Raw genomic sequence first — 18,852 nt, forward strand, 5'->3', positions numbered from 1 at the left:
CTCCCCAGGTACTCTCTGTGAGTCAAGGGACTGAAGGGATACGAGCTGCAGTGGCAGCTGCAGCTGATCTCCCTTCTATCTGGGGAAGAGTAAAACCTAAGTGTGGAAGTTACACTTCATGCACTGATCTAGGGGAACAATTGGACCCTCTATTTATGTATTTATCTGCATTTGCATACAAATATTATTTTACCATATTTGTGTGTTCCACTATTTGTGTGTATGTATGGTATGGGCATCCAACCATTTTCAGAAAATTTATTTTGTAAAGGAGGTAAAGAGTCATACTCAACTGATTTTCTTTATAGGAAAAGGGGTTGGTGCATTGGTAATACATTGAAGGACAGATAGGTTCAGTTCCTTTGTGTGTATTCTCTGCTTATGAGCATGTCTGATAAATATGAACCTGTATTAATGCAGATGCAAAACAACAAACGAACCTGGTCGTGTTTCTGCTATGACGGGGTCAGTGGTATCAGAAGGTTTCCCGACACCAGCTTGATTTGTTGCTCGCACCCGGAACAGATAGCTGACACCTTCCTTTAGGCCACTGACCTAGAACAAGCAAATAGAGAAGCAAGGTACACTACTGAGTAGTTAATTTTACTCTTCCATATCTATAACACTAGTTTGGAGGCTTAACAATAATTTAACTTCCTCTTTTGTTTTTCTCCTTTCCCTCTTGGCAACTTCCACTTTCCTCATGTCCCTCCCATCCAGGCCTACGTGACTGTAACTTATTTTTGTTTGCTACTTGTGTCTACCCAGCATTTTTGATGGTGTCATCAAAGATGTTAGCACATTTCTGGGAACAGGATGTTTTTAACTCTTGTGCAGTCTATCTGCCTCTGCAGCTGCAGACCAAAAATACTGCAGGTCAATTCTGGCTTTTAAAAAAAATTGTAGTCAGAGTGGATAATTCAAACCATAGATATTTAGAATCTGGAGGTCATTTTCTATTGGATTATAATGATTTTAACATCCAGTTTGAGGCTACACTACATTCCAATGTCCCTTTAAAAATACACAAGCAAAGATCACATTTTAAAGTGAGGGTTTTTTTTAAATGACCTTTGAAATATACACATTTCAAATGTATGTATTCATTTGTACACTCCTGGAAGAATGTTTAGAATCAAGATACAGTTAATCTTATATTTAGAAATTGCACCATGAAATTATGTACCATAATAGCGTAGCCATCTAAATTACAAACTCACAAAAAATTAGATGACAGGGTATATTATGTTAAAAGCAGCCATCCTGTCGTATTTTCACAGCACACACCTCAGCAATTTGCCACTTGTGTTCACCTTTGAGTCAGGAAATACAGAGGCTACATATGTGTTATAACACTGTTTTAGGAACGCCATTTCACTTTGGTAGTGCATTCTTTTATTTTTAGACTTATTGGGACAAATTTTCTTCCAAGTTAAACCCCTATGTGACTCTGCTAGCATTACATGGGTGTAACTGAGGGCACAACATAGCTTGATAAGCTAAAACTGTAAGGAAGCACTACCAAAATAGAACGGCATACCTAGAACTGACTTCACAGAAGTTGCACTGGTGTAATTGAATTTGGTTCCAAAACGGATTACCTTTAAGAATTTATTTGCAATTGGCTTCTCATTGACACTCCTCCAATGTTCGTCTGTTGCTTCTGTTTCCTTCACATCAACATAGTAACCAGTTACGGGATTGCGGCCAATATAAACTGGTGGTTTCCACAGTAAAACCAAAGAGTCTTTTCTAACTTCAGTGTATAAGAGATCATGGGGTGGTCCTAAAGGATAGAAAAAAAATTGAAATCTTGTGCATTAAATAAAGCCATAAGCAGGCCATTGCATAAAACAAATGAAAAATGTACCATCTCAAAAAGACTGTGGACTAAATTCAGAGTGGGTGTAAGTAGATACAACTTCATTGTACCTGTGAACTTATACAGTCCCAAAAATGAACTAGCTCCCAAAATGATCCAATTTCCCTTTTTTCTAACCTACAATGTCTCAATCAAACATAAATGACCAGTCTCATCAAATGACAGGGAGAGAAGTTAATTATTAAACTTATTCATTTGTTGAGAGCCTGATCTAATGCCCATTGACGTCAATGGGAGTCTTTTCATTAACTTTAGTGGGTATTGGATCTGGCCCTGAACGGACATGTTTACGACAGGGCTAAAGGGCCTGTTTCTTCACTGCCTTGCACCTTGTGTAGACATTTACACCAGGCATAGATGTAGTATAGGAACCTATTAAATAGAAAAGAAATAAACAATTAGCTGCAATGTGGGTATTCAATGCTATCAAATCAGAAGAGCAATGTTTAACACCCACTTTGCACAGGTGTAAATGACTCTGCAAAGCAGTGGAGAGTCAAGCCTTATGTGCTGAGCAACTTTACTTCCATTGATTTCTATTGGAACTGAGAGCACACAGCAGGTGTAGCAGCAAACCCAGAGCAGACCTCAGGATGCGTCCTGCTGAGAATAAGAACAGAACACTGTTCTAGACAGCAGCATTCCTCTCTCATTTTGTGTAGAGTGTGGGTTTAGTATTCTCCACTCAATGATGTTGAGCTTTGATGTTCTGTTTAGATTTTTACCTGGAACAGCAATGGTCCATTCTTCACATTTGAAGGATCGAGTAGGGGGGGAGGGAGTGCCGACCCCAGCTAGGTTAGCAGCAGCCACTTGGAATTGGTACACCATGTTTTCCTTCAAATTGTGAATCTGCAGGATTAATAAAACTATACCCATTAACCTTGCTTTAAAGTTGTAGGAGGCGGTTGCACTGATGACTATGTCACATATGAAAACTTGAGGATACAAATCCTCTTTATAAAGCCTGTAAAATGAACAGGTGAAAGCAATATTAAAAATCAGTTATGTATACTTTCATTTCTTTTCAAAGATCTAAGAAAGAAAAGGCACCACAAAAGCTACCTTTGTGCACCGGTGTCTGGCCAATACCTTCTATAAACAGCCACTTCTGAGCAAACTGAGAAAGGTTTGAGACTGTGGGCTTGTCTTTGTGTATAGCACTGCAGTAGTGCAGTTGCACTGTTCTAGGTCTTTAGTGAAGACACTACAACGCCTGACCGGAGAGCTTCTCCCATCAGCATAGTTAATCCGCCCCCAGAAGGGGAAGCTATGTCGGGGGAGAAGCTCTCCCATCAACATAGGGCTGTCTACCCAGGGGGTTAGGTTGATATAACTACATCGCTCGGGGGGGTGGATTTTTCACACCGCTGAGCGACATCGTTATACCAATATAGGTCTGTAGTGTAGACCTAGCCTATGAATGCTCTAAATGTGCATAAACTGTAATAAAACAAACAAACAGAAAAACCCCAACCTATCTTTACTCTTAGACATTGTGCTAGGTAGGTAGGGAGCAGAGTGTCACCAGCCATGCGTTAATGACATAATTCAGCCTGCCGACGTAGGAGCTGTCCCTGCAGTGAGGTGTAGGCCGGAACTCATTTAAAAAGCAGCCGTATGCACTTGTGACACTTATGTGCTGCAGATGGTAGCATACTTGCAAGCTGGATCAGGATCGAGCCACAGATCATGACTTCTTTAGGCCACAGCCAGTCAGCACAGGAGTGGCTCAACCCCCGAGTACTCTATTAAGTGTGAAAATGGCCTCATTTTCAAAGATGCTGGGCATGTGTAGCTTCTATTGGTGACATGAGTTCTTAGATACTATGGTGATGGGTGTCAGGCTGCAAGTAGCTCGGTCAGTAGCTAAGCGTGTAGATTGAGGAGTACACTCAGGGTATGTCTACGCTGCCCACGTTACAGCGCAGCCATGGCAGCGCTGCCGCAGGAGCACTGTGAAACGGGCAGTGTAGTCACGCTTTATCACCACGGGAGAGCTCTCCCAGCGATAAAAAACAACGAGGGATGGTAGCGTTAGCGCCGGGAGCACTGTCTATACGGGCGCTTCTCAGCGCTAAAACTGTTGCTCGGGGGTGTGTTTCTTCACACCCCAGAACGACTAAAGTTTTAGCGCTCAAAGTGTGTAGTGTAGACACAGCCATAGGAAAAAGCATACCCTACTCTACTCCCACCCACAAAGCAGAGGGCAGGGGATGGCACTAAACATTTATATACAAACCCTCTGCATCCGAGACGTGTTAACTGGTGATTCTTATCATGCTTTAGAAATAAACACTGACAAGAAGCAAAGGAAAGGAAGAATACATTGTTTTACTTTTCATCCTAATACACACCTGATGTAGAATCACAAATCATTGTGAGCAACATATTAACCATCTAAGACATGAAACAGCTTTTAAAAGGCTGAATACCCTCTATTAAATTGTAGACCAGGTTTCTGAGTCACATTTAATAGAGTAATAATACTTTTTCACTTATATAGCACCATTTTATCAAGGAACCCAAAATACTTCCAAAAAAGGACAGCATAACTCTTATTATATCTGTGGCATTAAAGAATGAGCAAACCAAGAAAATATTAGACTACATTTGTTTACTATGGAGTATCTCTGACATAAACATCCCAATCCACTGGAAACAATTAGTTAGAAGCTGTTTTTCCTCATCTGTCTTGTTACATATATACTTCTGATGCATGCTCAGCAATATGAAAATTAACCTCTTACCCTGTAGGCCCTCTCACTAATTGGTTTAATGTTGGCCTCGTTCCATTTTCCAGGAACTCCATCAATCACTTCACGGTAGTTCACATAGTAGCCAGTAATTTCAGCTCCGCCAATGATTTTGGGCTGTTTCCATCCTAGCACCATTGAGTCATGAACACTTTCAAGTACAGTGATGTCATAAGGTGGAGATGGGGCAGCTGTGTCAACATGAACATAATATGAGTAGGCAGTAATCATTCTACTAGTCAAATGAGCATTTGTCTGGCTTTCTCATCTTGTACTTCTTAGTCAGGAAAATCTCCATTTGTAGTCAATGGAAATTTTGCTAGTGTAAGGAATGCAGGATGAAGGCCTCCATAAGCCCAATAAAAAACTAAGCTATATAAGCATTAGCTATACAGCAGTGTTTGATTTTTGAGAAACAAGCTGATACACAGTGAAAGTGTGTGTCGCAACTGCAGCTCTCATATAAGTGAGCAGGTTTCATTTTCAATGCAGTGAAAAATGAAAAACAAAAACTAACACCATAGCAGACTTACAAAATTTTGGAGATGCAATGATTTGTTTTCTTTTGCTGAAATCAACTTTTTCCCACACTCAATTTTTTCTTTAGTTCCTTTTTTTACCCCACGCTTCCCTGATGAGAACAGAGGTAATGCAGCACCATCTACTTCCTCATTTTTGGTGTCTTAATGTTATAATGATATCATTGCACCCTTTGGGTAAACTTACCTTACTGAAGGAAAGTGCAGTCATAGACGCAGCTGTATGATCAGAAATAGAAGAGGCCTGTTTCTGGAGCTTACTTTAAAAATATCTGGAGCACAATTTTTTTTTTTAAACCAACATAGAAAGCATGAAACTTCAGTCCAACAACTGCACCCACTTCCTTACAATATATCCTACATACATCCCGGTGGAATATTTGTACACAGAGTATTTACCACTGGTTGTTGGCAGTTGGCAATACTTAGGAACTCTTAGTCTCACTTTGGATGTAGCTCAGAATTTTGAAGGACCTCATCTGCTGAATGTTCTTTCAGAATAACACATCATCCAGTCAGCAAAAACTTTATTTTAATTAGTAAAGAAAGCCTGCAGAAAAAAACAACTATTGCCTTTGAAATCAAGGATAACTATCAATAATTAACTACATTTAATTTAATATATTGTGCAGGAAGCTGTTGCTGAAGTGTATTCAACTGTATGTAGGTATACATTTAGACAGGTGCTCAGATACCACAACGACGGGCATGTATTGCTGGATGATGTATAAGAAAAGTCTAATTGTGTACATATTACAGTAATTTTCCCTGTTTTCTTATTGTCCTGTTTAACAGACTATATCATCTGGTGTCAGCATAGCTCTACTGAAGTAACCAGTTTATACCAGCTGAAGATCTAGCCAAGTGTCCTTAAGTATGGTGGATGCTAAAGTGTTGGTTGCATATAACTGCTGTATGTGCACTTACAAACTTGATGGGTTTTCTCCATTAAACTATTACTGTCAACTGACAAATACAATATATAATATTCACTAGCACTGTGCCTTAAAGTATAAGAAGTCTAAGCATAAATCCACAAAGGAACTCAATATATCTAAAAACAGCAGAGGTGTTCCTACTCACTATCATGTGTAAGCAGAGTTCGGATGAGCTCCACCCTGACACCTGGTGGTGAGGTGTGGCAAATTGTGGAAAAGAACTTCAGGGGCTGATCTCATTTGCACAGGCACACCCACCCCGCCTAGAATGAGACCATAGCTGCCCAAATGGTCACTTTGGCTGCTGTGGGATCCCCAGTGTCTCTGTTATTGGGGCAGGAAGAATAAATTGTTATTACCCTGATTATGGGAACTGTGCTTGGAACTGTACTTGGCCTTTTGTTTTGATGGAGGGACTCGCCATCAACTAAGTAGCACTCGCTAGGCAAGGGTCATGGGTTCCAAAACTGTGAATTGAGAAAGACGGGGAACAGGTGTTAATACTTGGTGGCATGGGCCCCCTGGTGAGGGCCTTACATGCTAATTTCACTTCCTCCTCTCTCCACTGTGGAATATCAGAACTAATTTTGATTCCGTTAGGTGTCTAGTTAAAGGCTGCTGAGCTCACTTTGGGCTAATGGTCCCCCACCATTGAGGCTCCCCTACTACAAGCTGAATTCACAAAAGAGCTGAACTGACTAAGAGCTGAAATCACTGAGTGTTGTGTTAAGTAGTGGGGGAGCCTGAAGATATATTGTGGAGCAGTTCATGGGACGGCAGGAGCTGCTCGTGGGCCACGGACCTAAGCGAAGCAGTTTGTGGGGCGGCTGGTGGAGCGGAGCAGAGTGAAGCCCTATGGAGCTGTGGGGTGGTCAGCTTCAGATCATGTAAGGTGCCCCATACCTCTCTCTTCTCCCGCCCCCCATCTCCACCCAGGTTGGGAGGTAAAGCTCTGCAGATGAACTTTCGAACTCTAGGGCTGCCCTAACCAGGGACAGAGACTTTTGGGTCATTGGACTTTTGGGACTTTGGGTGATTTGGGGTTGCTGGACTCGAGAACCAAAAGGAAAGGGCATGCCCCAATTTGCTTGGGGTGGGTTTTTGCTCATCGGTTGTGTTATGAATCTTGTTGGTGGTGTTTCCCCAACATAATGCCACATTGTTTCTCTCTGTTATTAAAAGACTTTTTGCTACACTCAGACTCTGTGCTTGTGAGAGGGGAGGTATTGCCTCTTGGAGGCGCCCAGCGGCGGTGGTATATATTTGTCCCAGGTCACTGGGTGGGGGCTCGAGCCGGTTTTGCATTGTGTTATTGGAATGGAACCCCTAGATACTGAACCCGGCCCTTGTTGCTGCCAACTCTGATGGGCAGAAGGGTTACACATGTAACAATTAACTCACGGGATTTTGTTTCCTTTGTATATAATCTAGAGTCTGAATATCCACACTCCTTATAGAGAATGAACTGCTGGCAGGTGTTAAAAATCCCTCTGACTATGCAATACAAGCTTTCAGAGTAGCAGCCGTGTTAGTCTGTATTCGCAAAAGAAAAGGAGTACTTTGTTAGTCTCTAAGGTGCCACAAGTACTCCTTTTCTTTTGCGAATACAAGCTTTGTTGCTATCCCCAGAAATACCACCAAAGTGATTTAGAAGTCATGATATTTTTGGATACATAAGTGTAATATATAAAGTAAAGTAAAGCAAGCTATTAAATTAGTAAATGACTTTAAATGTTTTGCTGTCAACAGACACAATGTATGGGAAATGGTCCCCCATACCATTCCATGCATAATGACCCTTAATGAAAAGCTGAGTATGTAAATGGATCTGATGGAAGATGCATCATCGGTGAGAATGTCCATTGTGACTTGGATGATAAGAGATGAAAATTGTCTGAGATGAATGTGCTGAAATGGTGAAATCTGTTTATGAGCTCTCACCTATATCTTCCTTCTCTTTCATTTTCTCCAATGCCAAAGGATCCCCAGGTTGAGTCTTACTTGCCTGCTTAGCAGCTCCCTTCTGTGGTGAAGGTGTAGGAACATTCTTAACCGTTTCTCTTACTTCACTGACTCCTGTACTCCCCAGCTTATCAGAGCTACTGGGTAGCACGTGTCTGTTAAATTTAGCATTGCATTTTAGCAAAGCATCTGTGTCAAAGATAGGCTGGAAGGACTCATGCATGCCTTCCCAGGAGGTAGTGTAGTCTGTTAGTCCACCAGCTTTACCACTCAGTTCAGGACACACACCATGAAGCAATCCTCCCCCTGTAATTGCCAGAAAATAACAGACATTTTGAATTAGACATCATTCCTTTTTCTTCATTTATTCAACAGAATGAAGAAATGGCCACAAAGAACACAGGCAGGACATGAACAAACATGATTTTTGCAGACATTACGATATGCTTCGACTCACGAGAAATGTGAAAAGCATAGAGTACCTCCCAACCTTCTCATTACAAGTAACTCTTTTTTTAATGGTATATATTTTACAGCACAGATGTGACAGTCCATATTCTGGAAAGCTAATAGAAGCAAAGTGATTGTCACTTGCCACACTTCTTTTAAGATTAGACCCTTTAACCCATATCTATGATCGTTTCAGCTCATCTTTAGAAGTGCCTCTGTGCCACACTTCTGAGGTTGGGAGGTATGTCAGTTTGATACAAATAGAGTTAGAATGTTGAAAACATACAATTTATTCTGGTTCAGTGAGTTCATTAGTCTCCTTATGTTAGTTCAGGCAGTGGCAAAACAGAAATAGCTCATCATCAGTATGGCGGATGCACAGGGTTTTAGGAGGTTTACAGAAGAGAACGACAGCATTATTAGTAGGTTCAGGTATGAAAATAAATCAAGCCGTTAGATATAGGAACTGACTTTACGCAGGATGATGTGTATTAGAGGTGATTTATATCACACTATGAAATTAGACTGGCATTCCACTTTTCAGTGAACTATGACGTGAACTTAACAGCGTTTTCATACAGTGGTTCATGAATAACATCTGAGGAAGCCTGGATGGTGAAGATGAACAATCTACATGTGCGCAGTGACTGAGTGACTGCAAAAGTATGGCTGTGAAGCATTACACATGATATGACCAATGGGAAAAATCATTATCTGTGGACAATACTGTAAAACAATATAATTAGTTACAAATATTTGCTGAAAAAAACTTTCTGGAATCATTCAAATTTTTGTTTACTATTGACCATGGCAATGGAACATAGCTTACCAATGGCTGCTTTGACTTCAATAGCCTCTGATTCCTGTGAATATTCACTGAGTCCAGCCGCATTAACAGCTCTGACTCGGAAAATGTAGTTCTCACCAGTGAGGAGTCCATGGCAAATGAATCTAAAGCAAAACAGTAAAGGAACACTTAGAAAACTCCTACCCCGCTGTAGTGAATGGGAGTTTGCCATTGACCTGAGTGGGGCCAGGATTTCACCCCTGAAGTATCTGTATTGCAGTGAGACAACATACGAAGGAGACTTGGATATCAGCAGGAAGGCTGATATGAAATTCTATTTCAAGGAAGCAAATAGGTATGTTTCAATAGTAATGTCTGGAAATGACTGTCAAACCGATCTGTATGTGAGCAGTTCTTATGCTAATTTAAGGGTTCTGTCTCATAAAAGTGAGGCTTATGGAAATGTGCAAACAGAGGTGAAATATGGAAAAATAAAATGAGCATGTTGCTTTTTGTGAAGAAGTTAATGATAATTTCTCCTTTTAAAAATGAAATATTCGTTTACTTGCCATATTAACCCAATCCTATGGGATTGATCTTGCACAGCCCAGGTATAGATGGCAGGGCAGGGATAAGTACAAGGTATAATGTGATGGGCAGGATAAGGAGCACTTCTCAGTAAGCAATCAATTACTTCTGCCTACTAGCAGGAGAAAGGTCAAAGAACAAAGGGCACAGCTAAGCACCTCATTTGCATAACAAGGATCGCACTCATGTCTCCGGAGACATGCCCATTCTCTACCATCACCTAACACTTTTTTCCATGAGCTCATGAGAGCATGGGAGTTGCTGTGTCAGGGGGTAGCTTCCTTCTGCTCATAAGGGCATGTCTACACTTACCTCCCAAGCGATCAATCCAGCGGGGATCGATTAATCGCGTCTAGCGAAGACGTGATAAATTGACTGCTGAGCACTTTCCCATCAACTCCAGTACTCCACTGGAGTGATACGTATAGGTGGAGTCGATGGGGAAGCTGCAGCAGTCGACCTACCACAGTGAAGACACCACGGCAAGTAGCTCTAAGTATGTTGACTTCAGCTACGCTATTTTCGTAGCTGAAGTTGCGTAACTTAGACAGACTTAGCTTGCCCCCACCCACCCCCAGTGTAGACCAGGCCTTAACTGCACCCACACGTAGCCTCTGCTCACGCTTGTACTTTCCAACGGGTACATCACAAAGATTTGTAGGACCTAGACCTATGTCTGCTTCAGTGCCATGCTTATAATGCTAGGTGTAACGTTATGTGGTTAGTATGAGTTTCTGCTATAATCTGTCTTCAGCCATACTTGAAAAATTACAATAAACCATGAAAGTTACAGTAAATATAGAGAATAAGAGCAGAAAAAAGATGTCAGAATTTCAACTTCAATTTCTTGCTTCTAAACATCACACAGTAACCTCCTTAACGTTTAAATAGAGGAGTCAGTAGTGGACAAGAAGGTTGATGTACATTTTTACCCATGCAACATCTTCATTACACTATAGGATAATAAATAGCATTGGTTGTAAGCACTTCACGGCAGGGAACATCTTTTACTCGGTCTCTCTAAAGTCCTCAATACAACGAAGGCACCTCAATGCTGACTGGAACCTAGGCACTCTAATAATAATTCTCTATCATGGTGGCTAATGATTGTAAAGTTAGCAATGTTAATCAGGTACTATTATAAGTCATAATAAGCCAGACCTGGCTTTCAATTACAACATAAATATTCAATAACTCCCTTGAATTCAATGGAATTTCTCTGGATTTACAGCAGTGTAACGAGAATCAGATCAGAATTTGCTAATTAAGGGCCTGATTCTTAGATTCTTACACAGGCAAAATTGCTATTGAGCCAAATTTTGGTTTAATTTATGAAGGTGTAAATCTGGAGTAACTTCATTGATTGACAGAATGAATTTAGTATGAATAAAGGATGTGAGTTCTGTATGAAAGGAATTAGTACATTTGCAATGTAGCATGAAATTTTCTAATGTGCTCATGAGTCTCTTTGATGATGAAAGTGAAACATCAGTGACAGGAAGGGCAGTTGGAGGGAAAGCAGACATATCCTGGTGTCATATTAGTTATACAGTTCTAGAAATATTTACCATTGCCCTTCAAAATGGAGAGCTTTGCTCCCTAACATTATGCAATCTAGTTTTCTAAGTTTGCAAGATCACTCATTCTTTATCTTACTATTTTGTACTATTGTACAATAGCTAGACTATTTGTTACTCTTGTTCTTGCCTTGCTTGCTGCCACTTCCCTTTTTGTTAGTTACACTTACTTGTTGCCTCTGAATTAAAATTAGATTGTAAGTTTCTTGGGGTCAGAGACCATGATTTAATATATGTTTGTATAGCACCTAGTGCAATGTGGCCCCAATCTTGATTCAGACCTTAGTTTGCTACCACAATACTAGTACTACTATTATTGTTATAGCCATAAAGTATGTAAACCAGCAAACAAACTTGCCATGCTGGGGGACCAGCAAACCTGCCTTCCATGTTTTTATATCCACTACCTTGTGCCTTTCACTGGATTGTTATTGCTTGGTTCCCAATGGCCAGATCCAGCTATGCTTGCTTCTATGTAATACCCAACCAATTCCTTGGCATCTTTAGATTCTGTCCAAGTGACAACCACTGAAGTATCTGTATTCCTGGTTGGTATAATACGGCCAGGGACTTTGGGAATATCTGGGGGGACAAACAAAAATAAATTAGTAACTAATAAAGGTAAAATTTACCAACATAAAAATAAGGATCACATTGTGCTCTTGATTATGAAAGTGTGAATCCAAGCAACTCCAGTGACTTCATCTGAGTTTCTGTACTCCAGATTTACACTAGTGTAACTCTGAGTAGAATTCAGCCCTCAACTTTTAAAGCTTCTAAAGTAGCCAAGGTTACTCTATTGTGGCTACTATCTTGGATTTTCCTCCACAAGAAGAAGTCCCTGTATCAACTTTAGAAATATAAGATTTAGTTTTGTTTTAGATTGCATAATTTGATAAAATAAAAACAACTAGGGCTGGTCAGATTTGGAAATTCTTTTCTGTGAAAAATTTCAAATGAAATAAAACAGTTTTTATCCAAAAAAATTGCCCATTTTTTATTATTTGTGGTCTTTGCAGTTATTTGCATGATTATTTGTAGTCATTGATGCCCTTGGTCAGCATCTGCCACCTCAATATATACAAAAGGACCCACAATTCAAGTCAGAATGAACAATAAAAAAAAAAAACAAATCACTGTCTAGCGTTCAGAGTTGTGTCAGTTATGGAGCATCCATGTGTCTGCTTCAAGCAAAATAATTACTGGATGCTCTTAAAGGGTAGCCACAGACACAGGATAATATGTCTGACTATACACTTACCAAGTTTGTCACCCACCACAGTAGCTTCAGTTGCTTCTGAGGGCTCACCAACGCCAGCGGAATTACAACAGCGAACACGGAAACGATAAGATTTCCCTTCAGCCAAGTCAAAAACAGCAAAGCGAGGAGACTTTACAGGGATTTCAGTGTTCACTCTCTGCCAGTTCTCTGTGCCTGCAATACACTGCATTCAAAACAAGAAACAGCCATTAGGACAGAGCTATTCAATGCACAGAACTTAGTAGACAATCTAGACTGCCAAGAAGTTCCATCTGACTGCCAACCCCACAGCTATTATGGAAGATGGGGAGCTACATTCTTCTTGGCCAGGCCTCAGAATGAATAAATAGACTTCCCACCTCATGAGTCCTCCAAGTGATCACCTATTCCTAGAGGCTTCTGTTTTCACTATGTCATAGCTGATACATCCTAGAATTCTTTGTGTGTAGGAAATACTGCCACTGCTAGGACCAATTCTGCATCATATCCAGTGCTCCAGTCCTTGCTCTGGCTGTAGAATTTTCAGGAGGGGAAAAGAAGCATCTTTCCCAGAAAGGACTCCAGTACCATCAGAGGGGCAAAGCAGTAACATCACCACAGTGCTTCTTGGAGCTCCATGGCCACTCCAGAGCATCCTTTGAGGGTGGACTGCAGTATAGAATGCACTAGCAATGTGCAGTCCCTGCTTTCTTCTAAATGCAGAGAATGTGATTGTTGGAGGCTGCTGTGAGGGGCTGCAAAGTAGAGGTGGTTCCTTGCACTTTCTCCCTTCCCCTACGTACTAGGTCATGATCAGCCACCATCTGGCCTTGATTTTTTAGGGGGGGGGGGAAAAAAGCAAGTGCATTGTATTTGTGGCTGATGCTTGTTCCAGGTGGCCAGAAGTACTGCATATGATGAACACCTCTGCTGCCAATATTATTGAGAAAATAAAGAATATGTTCTCTCCATGTGGATTACCTGAAGGTTCTCAATTTGTTTGAGGAATTTCAAATATTCCTCAGAAAAACATCAGTAGCACACATCACATCTGCTGCCTGTCACCCTGTATTCAATGGGCTAGCACAACACTTTCTTGTGCAGACACTTAAAGGGCACAAAGGTGAAAAATGGAAGGAGAACCCTGCCACGCTGTGTTGCAGATTTTCTTCTGTCATGTATACCACAGTTCGCTGTACAGAAAATTCATCATTCTTTCAATGTACTTTGCTAATTAGATTTGATTTACTAGATTTCACAAGCTGAATGAGAAACAACACAGAGTAGAGAACCCACAAGGTATGTCTCCCATGATTTTACGCCTAGACCAGTAAGGGAACAAAGGAGGGAAAACAAGCATTGTCAGAAGGGTTTGGGGGAGCAGCAACCGACCTGGAAGAGCTAAAAGGGGAGAAAATTAAGAATTACATTGGCCAGCAAGTACAACATAAAGATTAAAGAAAGAGAGGGCACTAAAATTAAGACTGATGATTGTGTATGACTGCAAAAGAAATGTGTTGTGCTTGTTATCAGCTTGAAGAAGTAGTTAATGAAAATGTTATTATAGAGGATGAATATGAGGATACAGATGAAGAAGGAAAGGAAGAGTTGATGCCAAATGGCCCTCTTGAGGAACATCTCCACCCACAGTGTGAACCCAGACCTCCCACAAGACTAGCCCTATTTATACAGGTGTGGTATCTATATGATTCTGCTTTCCCTGTACTGCACCCTTATGTAGAAAATCTCTCTGCCTATCTGCTAGAAGGTGGGCCCATGATGTAGTTCAAGCGAGAGGCACACTCTGCTTTAACTTTAGTGGAAATTTTATCTTTGTTCTTTTTTTCTCTGCGGTTTTCCTTAAATCAACAGTAAAAGTCATCTAGACTGAGTGCACACGTTTTGCTCTTTGAATATGGAAAAGACAATAGTCTGAAGGTCTCAGTGTAAAGTAGCTTGGGAAGATTAGACAAGATGGCAGAGCAAACTTTTAAGAAGAAGATGACACTTCACTTTACTTTGATGCCGCGATATTACCTTTTCCACAAAGTACATGACACCCTCATGACCCCGTTCTCCAGGGGGTTTCCAGCTGAGCACAACATAGTTCTTGGTGGCTTCAATAACATGGAGGTCTGAAGGCGGGCCAGGAACAACACCCTCTGTAGAACATGACAGAAGAGAAGGAAGTTTATGTTTGAATCAGGTAGGTAGGCTAGCCGAGTCCCTAGCCCTGCCCCCAGGTGCTCCTGAGAAAATATCAATAGATTTATTTCTGTCAGGTCAGACAATTTCAAAGCTGAGTGATTTTTAAAATTCCTCAAAATGTTCACTGACTTACTTGAATTTCTGAATGATTATCCTGATGAAAGCATACATCAAGTATCTCATGCAGATCCCACTGTTTTGGAGTCTGATTTCTTTAAAAAATAGCAGAGTTAAAAATATCTAAATACCATTTCTGAATTTGCATAAATTGTTTTCATGTTTATTTATTTGGACCTGAAGAATATAAATCATGACAGCTAAATTCAGAGGTATTTTAAGCTACAGAGATTTTAACTGTAAAGGACTTTGGGCCTGATCCAAAGCCCATTGAAGTCAGTGAGAGTCTTTCCACTGACTTCAATCAGCATCACGTCAGACCTTTTTGAGAGAAGGTACGTGTTTACCTGCAGGTTCTTCCTCAGTGACAATAATCTGTCCTGTCCAGGGAGCAGAAGGATGACCTGAAATAGAGAGTGGAGTTATCATAGGAGTGAGACAGATCAGAAACTGTTTTGAAAATAATGAAAAAGTAACTAATTTATTATTTCAGAGTATCCGATGAAGTGAACTGTAGCTCACGAAAGCTTATGCTCAAATAAATGTGTTGGTCTCTAAGGTGCCACAAGTACTCCTTTTCTTTCATTTATTATTCAGAACAAATGGTTGGAATTACATAAGATTTATGTAATCTCCATCTAAGATATTTAATGTTCTGGACAAAACTTTTAAAAAATGATTTTAGAGTAATTATTCAAATGTCAGTTTAAAAACCAACAACAAAAACCATACACATAGTATTTAAGAAATCCTGGACACATCTGGTAGTGCACTGCAATCCATTAGCAGCACTGTAAGCCTCCTTTATTTGTACCAAGAAAACTAAACTGTGCCAGCAAGGTTTCAATAATGAAAATGGACTATATTAACAGAAGGCCAGATCAAAAGCTTGAGTCCATTATCCAGCAGATGGACTGGTTGAAGACATTTTATTCTAACTGGCAGAAATCCTGCAATGGTTTTAGATTGACCCAGGAACTGGGAAAGCCTCCCAGATTTTCTCACTGCCAGTCCAGTGCATTGTTCTGCCTGTTAGACTATTAAACTGCTCAATGCACTTTCACCTTGGAGTAGCAGATCTCCTCACAGATGAAAGTCAGATCTGCTGAATTACTTTTCTGAATTGCTGTCAGGGCCATGAAAGGTGGAAGGGAGGGAAGAAAAGAAGGGGATTGAAGAGAAGATCATCCAGGAGTAAGACAGACTAAGCGAGGGGAAGCATGGAGGTGAGGAAGGGGAGAGACAACAAAGAGGAGGGGAGTATGTTATGTAGACCTGGCTTCCTACTCATGGACAAGCTCCTCACTCATTTCATGTCTTGCCTTTCTCCCCAGCAAGAAAACAATAGAACAATGCCTCCCAAGCCCCAGGTTGTATGACTGCTCAGAGCTCAAGTATGAAACTGCAGAAAAACCTGAGAGTCTCTGGATTAAGTTTAGAAGCCTGAGCAACAAGGGTGATGTATTGGTGGGAGTCTGCTATAGACCACCGGACCAGGGGGATGAGGTGGACGAGGCTTTCTTCCGGCAAGTTGCAGAAGCTACTAGATCGCATGCCCTGGTTCTCATGGGAGACTTCAATCATCCTGATATCTGCTGGGAGAGCAATACAGCGGTGCACAGACAATCCAGGGAGTTTTTGAAAAGTGTAGCAGACAATTTCCTGGTGCAAGTGCTGGAGGAACCAACTAGGGGCGCAGCTCTTCTTGACCTCCTGCTCACAAACCAGGAAGAACTAGTAGGGGAAGCAAAAGTGGATGGGAACCTGGGAGGCAGTGACCATGAGATGGTCGAGTTCAGGATCCTGACACAAGGAAGAAAGGAAAGCAGTAGAATACGGACCCTGGACTTCAGAAAAGCAGACTTTGACTCCCTCAGGGAACTGATGGGCAAGATCCCCTGGGAGAATAACATGAGGGGGAAAGGAGTCCAGGTGAGCTGGCTGTATTTTAAAGAATCCTTATTGGGGTTATAGGGACAAACCATCCCTATGTGTAGAAAGAATAGTAAATATGGCAGGCGACCAGCTTGGCTTAACAGTGAAATCCTTGCTGATCTTAAACACAAAAAAGAGGCTTACAAGAAGTGGAAGATTGAACAAATGACCAGGGATGAGTATATAAATATTGCTCAGGCATGTAGGAATGGAATCAGGAAGGCTAAATCACACCTGGAGTTGCAGCTAGTGAGGGATGTTAAGAGTAACAAGAAGGGTTTCTTCAGGTATGTTGGCAATAAGAAGAAAGCCAAGGAAAGTGTGGGCCCCTTATTAAATGAGGAAGGCAACCTAGTGACAGAGGATGTGGAAAAAGCTAATGAACTCAATGCTTTTTTTGCCTCTGTCTTCACGAACAAGGTCAGCTCCCAGACTACTGCACTGGGCAGCACAGCATGGGGAGGAGGTGGCCAGCCCTCTGTGAAGGTAGAAGTGGTTCGGGACTATTTAGAAAAACTGGACGTGCACAAGTCCATGGGGCCGGATGCGTTGCATCCGAGAGTGCTGAAGGAATTGGCAGATGTGATTGCTCAGCCATTGTCCATTATCTTTGAAAACACATGGCGATCGGGGGAAGTCCTGGAAGATTGGAAAAAGGCTAATGTAGTGCCCATCTTTAAAAAAGGGAAGAAGGATGATCCTGGGAACTACAGGCCGGTCAGCTTCACCTCAGTCCCCGGAAAAATCATGGAGCATGTCCTCAAGGAATCAATTCTGAAGCACTTAGAGGAGAGGAAAGTGATCAGGAACAGTCAGCATAGATTCACCAAGGGAAAGTCATGCCTGACTAATCTAATTGCCTTCTATGATGAGATAACTGGTTCTGTGGATGAAGGGAAAGCAGTGGACGTGTTATTCCTCGACTTGAGCAAAGCTTTTGACACGGTCTCCCACAGTATTCTTGTCAGCAAGAAGTATGGGCTGGATGGATGCACTACAAGGTGGGTAGAAAGTTAGCTAGATTGTCAGGCTCAACGGGTAGTGATCAATGGCTCCATGTCTAGTTGGCAGCCAGTATCTAGCGGAGTGCCCCAAGGGTCTGTCCTGGGGCCGGTTTTGTTCAATATCTTCATTAATGGTCTGGAGGATGGTGTGGATTGTACCCTCAGCAAGTTTGCAGATGACACTAAACTGGGAGGAGTGGTAGATATGCTGGAGGTAGGGATAGGATACAGAGGGACTTAGACAAATTGGAGGATTGGGCCAAAAGAAATCTGATGAGGTTCAACAAGGACAAGTGCAGAGTTCTGCACTTAGGACGGAAGAATCCAATGCACCGCTACAGACTAGGGACCTAATGGCTAGGCAGCAGTTCTGCAGAGAAGGACCTAGGGGTGACAGTGGATGAGAAGCTGGATATGAGTCAACAGTGTGCCCTTGTTGCCAAGAAGGCCCATGGCATTTTGGGGTGTATAAGTAGGGGCATTGCCAGCAGATCGAGGGACGTGATCATTCCCCTCTATTCGACATTGGTGAGGCCTCATCTGGAGTACTGTGTCCAGTTTTGGGCCCCACACTACAAGAAGGATGTGGATAAATTGGAGAGAGTCCAGCGAAGGGCAACAAAAATGATTAGGGGACTGGAACACATGACTTATGAGGAGAGGCTGAGGGAACTGGGATTGTTTAGTCTACGGAAGAGAAGAATGAGGGGGGATTTGATAGCTGCTTTTAACTACCTGAAAGGTGGATCCAAAGAGGATGGATCTAGACTATTCTCAGTGATAGCAGATGACAGGACAAGGAGTAATGGTCTCAAGTTGCAGTGGGGGAGTGAAAACTTTTTCACTAGGAGGGTGGTGAAACACTGGAA

The 18,852-nt window shown here is 41.6% G+C and overlaps 1 protein-coding gene across 1 annotated transcript in view; it reads right to left on the reverse strand.

The window, feature by feature from the left end:
• The window catches only part of MYOM1 (myomesin 1), a 108,438-nt gene that overhangs the window by 39,088 nt on the left and 50,498 nt on the right, over positions 1-18,852 (reverse strand). The window contains exons 13-22 of the mRNA XM_084621441.1: positions 15,392-15,448; positions 14,757-14,881; positions 12,741-12,924; positions 11,887-12,061; positions 9,357-9,478; positions 8,057-8,383; positions 4,633-4,829; positions 2,608-2,734; positions 1,602-1,786; positions 441-555 (exon numbers count right to left, since the gene is read on the reverse strand). Of these exons, the coding sequence (XP_084477567.1) occupies positions 441-555; positions 1,602-1,786; positions 2,608-2,734; positions 4,633-4,829; positions 8,057-8,383; positions 9,357-9,478; positions 11,887-12,061; positions 12,741-12,924; positions 14,757-14,881; positions 15,392-15,448 (1,614 nt within the window). The remainder of the gene's footprint in view (positions 1-440; positions 556-1,601; positions 1,787-2,607; positions 2,735-4,632; positions 4,830-8,056; positions 8,384-9,356; positions 9,479-11,886; positions 12,062-12,740; positions 12,925-14,756; positions 14,882-15,391; positions 15,449-18,852) is intronic.

The sequence above is a fragment of the Lepidochelys olivacea genome (genome assembly GCF_965140295.1).
Source record: "Lepidochelys olivacea isolate rLepOli2 genome assembly, chromosome: 2".
Lineage (NCBI taxonomy): Eukaryota > Metazoa > Chordata > Testudines > Cheloniidae > Lepidochelys > Lepidochelys olivacea.